A 9810-nucleotide genomic window follows, 5' to 3' on the forward strand; every position below is an offset into this window, starting at 1 on the left:
AGGAGCAAGCTTTGCGTCTCAGCGTGACGGTGGGTGGGACATGTCCACGCACTGAGATCGGCGGAGGTTTCTCTTTGCAGTCCCATACAAAAATGGAAACCCACAAGGGTGAGACTGTCCTTTACTGAAGAAGCTCGTAGTATACTGAGCAGAAGCAATAAACCTGACAATAACAAGAAAAAAACAAAAAGGTGGCATTATCCCAAAAGGAAGGAGGAACCTTGTCACTCACGAGAGGTTCAGTTTGCTCCCAGTTTGGTCCCCATGTTCAGTTCTGGGGTAGGGTTGGCTTTTTTCCTTCTTTTTTTTTTTACTTTTTGTGGGGTTTGGGGTTTTTTTTTTAGTATTTTTTTGCTTTTTTTTCTTTCAGCACAAACAAGTTGCGAAGCAGGACGGGTGCTGTTGTATTTTCTCCTTCTGCAAGGCAGCTGCCTCCAGTTGTTAATTGACTGTGGGCACTTGATTCCTCTGTAAACTATATTCCTTTGCCTTCAGTCTCAGGTTGGCAATACTGTTGGCCATGTTCATGCCCTGCGCCGGGCTGGTGTTGGTACACGTGGCGGAGTAGGTGGCCATGGCGCTGTGGGATGAAAAGAGAGAAACATCAGGTCAGACGTGGTCTTCACACCGCGCAGGGAGCAGACGTGCACCGCAGCGAGGTTAAACCCAGGGGGTTCCGTATCTGCGGGATGTATTTCTTACGTCAGGAAGGAATTATCGCTGCTTTTTATTTAACGCCGCTGTAAATCTCTCCGCTGTGGTTCACTTACCCAGGCAGAGCCAACGCCAGAGTTGGTTGAAGTCAATAGGAAAATTTCCATTTCCTACTTCCTAACCCAAAAGGTTTACAGTGAGGTCAGGGGACTCGGCCTGCCAGTTAGACCATTGTCCCACCGGAAGCAAAGTCTGTTTGATGAGAGCAATTGCTGGTTTTCTTGCTTATGAAACCAGGTCACTTCTGGAACACATTGCGTTAAAGAAACACTCTGGGCAAAACCCATTTCAACAATTGTGATGCTTTTTGGTCTCAGACTTTTGGAATGAAAATTTCCACATTTTTTCCCCTCAAAACTTCGGCTGATTGTATAGAGCATTCCTTAAAGGCTGAAAGGGGAAAAAAACCCTAAAACATTTTTTCTCCCTTCAAATCGTGTCTTTATTTATGAAAAACATTACTTTTGCCAGTGGAGGAACAAGATCTCAGAGTCTTTTCTCATCCTACCAAAAATTTGCAAATCTGCTTCCCAGACCACCAGAAAACTTGTTTAACCCATATGTCCCAGGTTTCTCTGAAAAGCAACCTCCCCACCCCAAACCCCAGCAAACTGACAAACTGACTGTTGCCTTTCCTATATGTGGGTCAGCAGATAAAAAACAGTGAGCAAGCTAGAGACACCCATTAAATGCTGTCCTGGGGGCAAACTCGGGTCTGGTGCTGACCGTTTCCAACAACCTTCCCGGGCGGCTCACCTCTGAGGCTCTGGGAAACGCTCTCCTCCATCCACAGCCCAAGAAAGAAGACAGCTTGGGTTTTTTCCTTTCTGGTTTTCCTTTCTCTCTCTTTTTTAAAAAAAAATTCTTCCAGTGCTGACCTCCACGACTGGAAGAGCCTTTGCAACAGCAAATCTTCCTTGAGGGAAGCGGGCATTTGATCGAACAGATCCAGGCCGTGGAGGTCATGCTCGCCCCAAAGCACTGGTGGTATCTCTGACTCCGTAGGGCAGAGCTGACCTGCCCGGAGTTTAAATGCAATCCAGTGCTGTCTGAACCCCCAGTCTCCAGGAGATCCAGACCAGGATTTTGTCCCAGGCCAAATGACTCCTACTTCTCACTTTAAAACTGGGGAATAGAACTTCCTCAGGGAGCAACGGTCATCTTTGCACCAGGACCAGTGGAAACACAACAGCTTACACAGATGGAAAAGACAGATAATATCCATAGATGTACAGCTGCTTCAACCGATCCAGGGAAAAGCATTGAGAACTCTTCCCCAGGAGAGCAAACAGGACACTAAGCATCTCTAACAGCTACTGGAAGGACATGGAGGGTGGCCATTAAAATACACACATCATAATACAGGCATATCCTTAAAAACAGAGGCTTTTTCTTTCCCAATTTATGTCTTCAAAAGAACCCAACACATTCCAGAAAAGAGAAGCCCTCCGACAGCCACGGCAGCCGTGAGCGGAAGAGCCGGTGGGGAGAGCTGTGGAGATTCCCCCGGGGCTTGGGGGCAGTGTGACTGTGCCCAAATCAGGGAGCATCGGCTGCATTTCGCCGAGGTCCAGGATACGAGGGATCGGCGTGCCTGGAGCCTTCCCCAGCTGGCCCTGCACCTCCCTCAGCTCCCTCTCTGTGGCTGACTTTGGGTTGGTGACTCTGCCCTCTCCCCTGTAAGTCAGCAGCAATCTGAGAAGCAGATGGGGCAAAGTTTTGCAGGGTCTGTAGCTGACGGCCACTGAAGCACCCATTCCACCCATTTACACAGGGTGCCTCCCCACCATGGTTTTGTACTGGAAAAAATGAAAAGAACCTCAAGGAGACTCTAGTTAGACAAAATAGGAATTTTCAGCCTCAGGTGTAAACTGTCCCTATTCAAAACCCACATACTGCTGCTACCCAAATCTGGTCTAAAACTCCAGGGAACCTTCTGCTCTCAGCTCCCCAGAGGTGTGGGGAAAATTCCTGTTGCCCTGTGAAATCTCTGCTAAATCAGAAAATCTACAGAAACGCTCTCTTCTAACAAGGTATTCCACAAGGACCAGCGTCCAAGAAGGCTGTCTCCAAACATCAGCACGGCTTGAAGGGTTGGTCCAGAGACTCTCTAGGGTTGAACTCCCCCTCCCTCTGCCCCGTTCAGGCACAAAATGAGACTCCTTCCTCTACTCAGCTGCCTGCTTTCATGAAACGCAGGGGAACATCATGTTTCTGAGACCTAAAATTCTTCTTTCAAATACGGTTTTCAATGGCCCGCGGAGTCAAAGGTTGTTAGAGTGGGAAGTGCAGGCTGACAGCGTGACTGCTAGTCTTGTTTTCTTAGGAACCTATGCTAAAAAATGTCTAACCAAAACATTTCAACTTCAAAAAAATAATAGTATCTACTTGGCTATCTGTGTGACACAGATCTGCAAATAGCTTTGGTTGACCTGTGGCTGAATGTATTTGGAGAATAAACACACTGATTGAAAACTTTCCCTAGATCTAAGAGTAAAAACAACACCGGCCACGCAGCTCTCAGCCCTGCTCTCAGCCTTCTCCTGGGCTAGACGTTAATCAAGGGCCGGCGCGGCAGTGCCGGGGAGATGGGGAGGGGTCAGGGGGCCATGCAAACACTCTGCACGGCCGTTTTTCACCAAGTGTCCAATAGTTTAATAACTCTACTCAGTTCAAAACCTTAATGAGGCTGTGACAGCCTGGGCCTGTTGACCGTTAAGACGCCTGTGGTTGCTAAGAGATGCCCAGCAGGATTAGAAAGCCTGGGGAGCATAAAGCATCTGAGGGTACTGCCCACCCCGCACTGCAGAAACCAGCTGCTCTGCTCCTCTGGCAATGACTCCAACTCCTCTGCAGGGCGGTGGGAGGGTGACAGTCCATCCCGGTTTGGCGTGTCAGCCAGTGGGGACGGCTGTAAGCTACCAATATCTTTGCTGAAATGTCTTAAGTCAAGGAGAAGTCATCAAGACAGTGAGGATGTGTCTTTGCACCATGGAGAGGCACAGCCGGGTCTGGAGATCAGGGGGGAGAAAACCATCCCTGAGGCTTTCCCTTCTCCCTTCCTCTCCTCGTTCGCACATCCCAGATGCCTTGGGCTTCACATTACCCAGAAACGGCCCCAGACAGCCCTTCCCAGTGTGCCCCTGGAAGTTACCTTTGCAGGGTCTTCTCCTAGAAGCCGTTATGAAGCCCCTCGTGTAAACAACATCTTGGGAGGGACGATCTATTTTTAAAAGTGTGAGAGGTAGAAATAAGCCACGAGCGTTCAAGCAGGCATTTGGTACTGTGACCAGAGCGGTCTCAGTGGGGTGGGGAAGGACCTGTGCTTCTCTCCCCCAACTCTCCCACCCAAACTCCTCCTTAGGATGCAACACCAAGGAGCGCTTCACAGAGTGAAAGCCTTAACTCCAAAAGGGGGATTTTGCCAGACAGCAGTCCTCAGAGAAAATCCAAAGGATAAGGGCCATCTCTAAGATGAAACTGGTGGTCACCAAAAGCATCCTAGTCAGTATCTGGAGCGGGTGAACCTATGACTTGTTCTTCTAGAGCTACAGTGTGGATGAGGAGGACCCCATGGCACCGAAGCAGCAAATTACTATGTTTTTTCACGGAAAACCACGTTTGCAGACTTCTCTGTGCAAACAACGTTTGGGGTGCAAGAAGGGGGTCAAGGTGACCAAGGAAGAGAGGTCCTGGGCCTGGTGTGACTCTCAGAAGCCAGTGGGAAGCTGGAGATGATCAAGTCAAATGAACAGGAAGAAATCCAGCCACAGGCTCCAAGGTCCCGACCAACAATGAAGCCACTGGGCTAAAAAATACCAACCAACCTCACTTTTAACTGCCTGCAAGCCAGCTGGCTCCCCACAAACCAACACATCCTGTGGATCTTGCGTCCACACCCAGTTCCTGCTCAGCTGTGGATGGCACGGCGGAGGAGAGGGAGGCCTGTGACATGCACAGACATCCCAGATCCTTTGAGCAGACTGGGGTTGCCACACCTCCACCTCTTTCCTGGCACCCTTTAAGCAGGGCTGGCTACAGGAGATGGCCCTTGAACACCAGTCTGCCACCCAGAGATGCCTGGTCCTTGCTGCGGGCAAACCACAGCACCGCACAACCCCACAGCTCAGTCACACACGCTTGTGCTCTAGCACCTAGGAAGAAATTCTCACCAGTTCAGTGCTGACCATTGAAGGGAAGTTTGGGATCAACACACTTGGAACAAGTTCTGAGCCCTTCCGTGCATCCCAACCATGGGACAGCCATGGGACAGCCACAGAACTCCCTCTTCTGGTCACTGTGTGGTGGCTGAGCCTCCCCAGGTGCTCTGCCATCACCTCCCCTGGATCTGTGTCCCATGGAAAGGTTTCCTCCTTAGTTTAAACTGGAAGCACTAGGGAAGAAAGTGCAACCCCTTCTGTTTTCATGTACTTCTACCCAATCCTGAAACTTCCTGAATTGCAGGGAGAGATCACCAAAGAATGCTGAAACCTCCCACAGACCCAACTTCCAGAGACCCACAATGACACTGAACCAAACTCACTTTGCAAGCCTGGCAGTGAGATGGGGTGGGATGGGAACAGTTAAGGAAAACCAGTGGCATGGTCGAAGTGCTGTATCCCCCAGTTATCCCACGTGAATATAAACAGCTCATTAGAGCTGAGGGCCACTCTCGGGTTGTTCTGTACTATGCCAGAAACTGGTCAGCCCCAGAGTAGTTCTTCACTCACCTGTAAGGCGAGGCAGTACCCCAGGAGAGATAGTCGGTGGGTCTCGGAGCTGGGCGAGGTACTATGGGTTGCTCCACAGCGGTCACATCCCCTGAGTAGGATTTGAGCAGAGAGGCGTTCTTGCTGGCCAGCATGGCCCTCTCATTCCGGCGAAACTTGGCTCTCCGGTTCTGGAACCACACCTGGGATAGGAAGAGCACAGACAAACCAACTGTCACCACCAGCTCTGCTGCGACACTCACCGTTTAACCACACCACCCCTGCTGTGCTGGGCAGGACAGGACTCTGTAAAAGCAGGATGCTTTGGCACGCCTGTCCCTAAGGACAAGACAATCCTTATGTCTGCCCTGACAAAGCCTTTGTGCAAGGAATTGGGTCAGTGAGGTGCCCGTGGGACCAGGTCTGTCCTGTGCTGTAGGCAGCAAGGCCCGGCAGTGCTGTACAAGATACCATGTTCCGTGGTCTGCTTTGACCTTCCGAAAGTACAGGCCTGCAAGCTAAGAGCTGAGTCGTTCGCGATAATGTGAGCAGCCTGAGCACAGGACATCCAACATCATGGCCTCCAACAGGCCATATGAACATACCTGACTGGGCAGGCAGTACCTGTGGTAGCAGACCAGGCCTGGCAGTCCTGGCACGCTCCGGACTGCAATACACCATCACCCACAAGCTTGGTGACCCTTTCTACCGCCATACTGGAATGGCCTGATGACCGCCCGCCCCGAAGCGAGGTGTGCCTGGATACAAGGTGTGGGCATTACCTGAACTCTGGCTTCAGTGAGGTTGACTCTGCGTGCAAGGTCTTCCCGTACAAAGGCATCGGGGTAGTGTGTCCTCTCAAAGACCCTCTCTAATGCCTGGAGCTGGCTGCTGTTGAAGGTAGTCCTGTTCCTTCTCTGCTTTCTTTTCTTCTTCTCCTCCGAGTTCAGCTGGTCATCTAGGAGAGACAATGGGCGATTGAAAGGCTAGAAAGCTAAGAGCCCACCGTAATAGATGAACAGCCTTCCTTTTCAAGATGGAAAGGGCTTAGGAAAGGACCTGCACAATTTCAATACCACACCCTGAGCACGCCTTGTTAGTCCCCATGTAACGAGGAGGTGGAAGGCACATTGACCCTAGTGTTCATTTCCCACCTCAACTGTGTAAGACTTGTACCAGGTTTCTCAAGCTGCCCCATGCCTCAGCTTCCTTATCTCTAAAAAGATATCCCAATGTATATCTCTATTCCTGACAATACTAGAAACCTTTTCTGATCATAAAGAATCATGAACCTGTGTACTCTGGGCTTTCAATTTCCAAGGACTCCCCTTACTGGGACATAACACAGCACTCTGGGGTGCGCATGAGCCAGCTCTCGCTGACTGTGAGAAGGTCTACCCGTCTCTGAGTAAGGAAGGCGCTAGGAAACGGTTGTTACTCTGGACCTGACTGCAGCCAAGGTAATGCCGTTCCCTGTACATAACTCTGTTTGGCTTAAATGAGGACTGCATTCTCTCATCCTCCTCGCATCCAGACCGAGGGGCGTCAATTCGGGCAGAGATGGGAAGCTGCGAACAAAGAGATGTCAGACGGTGGAAATGGAGCGTGACTGATACGGGCCTGAACAAGAGACAAGCACAAAAACCAGTTTCACTTGTAGGCTCGAAAGCCAAGAACATGGAAATACAGTCAGGCAGACATGGATAGCATTGCAATTGGGAAGCAAAAACCCAGAAAGAGAGAGACTGAGCATAAGCACGTTGCATACTGCTGACTGAAGAACAGTTGTGCACTTTCCAGCACCCCCTGGCCCTGCCTGGGCCAGCAAGGTGATGAGCAACAAACTGTGCATCCTGTAAGAGCACATATTGTACCTGGTTTGCATTTACTCCATCAATAAATCATAGAATCACAGAATGGTTTGGGTGGGAAGGCCCCTTAAAGCCCATCCAGTCCCACCCCCTGCCATGGGCAGGGACACCTTCCACTAGACCAGGTTGCTCCAAGCCTCATCCAGCCTGGCCTTGGACACTTCCAGGGATGGAGCATCCACAACATCTCTGGGCAACCTGTTCCAGTGCCTCTCCAGGAAGAACCACGCTCTCCGTGAAGAAATCCATACATCTGGAGTCACACTTATCACTACTGCCTGTGCCTACAGCCACAGGAGCAACATCAGTGCTGAAGTATGAAACGGGTTTTCTTAGCAAATCCCTGCTCTGCATCATCCCTTCTTTTCCCAGTGCTGTTGCACACGCCAACGTAGCAGCAGTGATGGAGCTCTCAATGCATGGGCACTGGAAAGCAGCCAGGGACACCTCCAGGCGTTTGAATACTCTCCATTAGGACAAGCTGGAGACTACAACATTGGTTTTGCTTCTACCCTACCTGTACCAAAGTATGGTATTCACTCATCACACCAGCCACAGCAAACACTTCAGTTACCAGGGGAAGCCACGCTGGAGGAAGCGGGGAGCAAGGCAGCAGGCTGCAGGAGCAGGAGACCACTGCTGCCGCCGTGAAACAGCCTCGTGCAGGCTGCAGGACAGGTGTGCCGTCGCCTCGCGTTCATCCTTCTATCACTCTGGTATGTGTGGAGGCTCCTCGTGCTTCTGCAGCCCCATCCTCCAGTGCTCCCAAGCCCACCAGGCAGAGACCAGTGCCAGCATGGTCCCACGGCTGAGGAACGGCAGCGACACCCAGGAGGACCTGAGCCAATATACCCGTCACATCGATCGCTGTGTCTATAAAACGCGTGCGCTAGTGAATTCTAGTGGGAGCGAATCGCTGCGCACCTTGGCCCAGATGACTGTCTCACCACTGAGCATCCAAGGGCTTGACCCGCTATATACGGTTGCAAAATATTCCCTTGACAGCCATTCCTTTTGCCGTACACAAATATGACAGCTCCCCTCCTCCTCCTGTTCTCCAGTGGGTATGTAAGGCGCAGGGAGAAGCCGACAAGGAAATTAAAGTCTACGGTTGTTGTCCTCACCACCCATTTGTGTTGCTTTTCACAGCCCATCTGCTAACAGTTACTGCACCTGAACGCCTTTGGAGCGAGGCCCATCCATTTGGGAACAAAAGAACATTCCTCTTAAATTAAACTAGGTTTTTCAAATTCCTGCAGGTTTACAGTTCCTCCGTCCCCTCTCCTCCTCCAACAGCCTGGCGATCCCCAGCAGATTCCTTTCCAGCCTGGGGATTCCTGGGTGCAAAAATACACCCTCGGTTCTCATGTATGTGAGAGGAAAGTGTTTGGAGACCAGTTTTTACTGGGCACGTTGGATCGTAAAGCTGAGCTGGGAAGGGACAGGCAGAGGCAGGAAGGTGCAAGAAAAAGAAATGGGTGTAGGAATCCCAGGGCATTAAACCAAGGCTAGAGGCGAGTCTGTCCTGCTCTGGTGGTGGGAAGCGACGTGGTGAAGCAGAGGGATGGGATTTAACTGCTGCTGGTGCAGAAGGCCATCCGCACATTTCCAGCTGCCCAAGGGGCTTAGCCCCATCACAGGGTCCATCCCATATAACGAAGCACAAAAGTCTTGCACGTTCCATTAAAGCCTTTATGAAAACGGTTAGTGGTTTGCCCCTGGCTTTACCTGGAGAGCTTTGGGGTAGCTGTGCTGCTGGGCACAGAACACAGAACACAACACGGCAAAGAACAAGTCTTGGGGCACAATCGTTCCCCTGAATGGCAGAAACGCTGCAAGACCAGCTGCTGTAGAGGCCAGTGTCAACATGGCTTCAAATTAATGGCTTTAAATTGAAAGCGGGTAGATTTATACTAGGTATAAGGAAATAAGGAAAACATTCTTCCTGGAGAAGATGGGGAGGCACTGGCACAGGTTGCCCAGAGAAGCAGTGGATGCCCCATCCCTGGAAGTGTCCAAGGCCAGGCTGGATGAGGCTTGGAGCAACCTGGTCTAGTGGAAGGTGTCCCTGCCCATGGCAGGGGGTGGGCCCTGGTGGGCTTTAGGGCCCTTCCAACCCAAACCATTCTATGATTCTATGAACATGAGTGTCTGGTCTCCTGAGTTACCCACTTGATGCTGTTTTCTAAACTAAACCCTGCCTGCATGGACTAGACGAACAAATCCATAAAAGCCTCTAAAACCCCTTGGGAATCCCCTCCAGGCCTCTGAAGCATCGGTTTCTGCCCAGAAGATGACACCGAGCTGGAGGGAGCACAAGCGCAAGGCCGTCTGGCCATTGCTCAGCTCCTGCGTGACAATTCCGCATGAGGAAGGGTGAGCGCATCGCTCTGGGGAGCAAGAAGAAGGGCCAAAGCCCGTAAAACACAGGAGAACAAGCATCCCTCCTGCCAAGCACGTTAACGCAATCTGCCTGGTTTCCCCCTGGCGTAAAGCGAGACGCTGGTGATTCACAG

At 51.1% G+C, this 9810-nt stretch overlaps 1 protein-coding gene across 1 annotated transcript; it reads right to left on the reverse strand.

Annotated features, from left to right (window-relative positions):
- Window positions 1-337: 337 nt before the first annotated feature.
- On the reverse strand, window positions 338-6381 carry PRRX1 (paired related homeobox 1; the record flags this gene model as incomplete). Its single annotated transcript, XM_010158785.1, has 3 exons — window positions 338-580; window positions 5445-5626; window positions 6206-6381. Coding segments are annotated over 3 exons (497 nt in total), but the record flags the coding sequence as incomplete, so codon positions are not given.
- Between the last annotated feature and the right edge of the window lie 3429 nt (window positions 6382-9810).

This window comes from Eurypyga helias, unplaced genomic scaffold (assembly GCF_000690775.1).
Source record: "Eurypyga helias isolate BGI_N326 unplaced genomic scaffold, ASM69077v1 scaffold10129, whole genome shotgun sequence".
In the NCBI taxonomy this organism is placed as follows: domain Eukaryota; kingdom Metazoa; phylum Chordata; class Aves; order Eurypygiformes; family Eurypygidae; genus Eurypyga; species Eurypyga helias.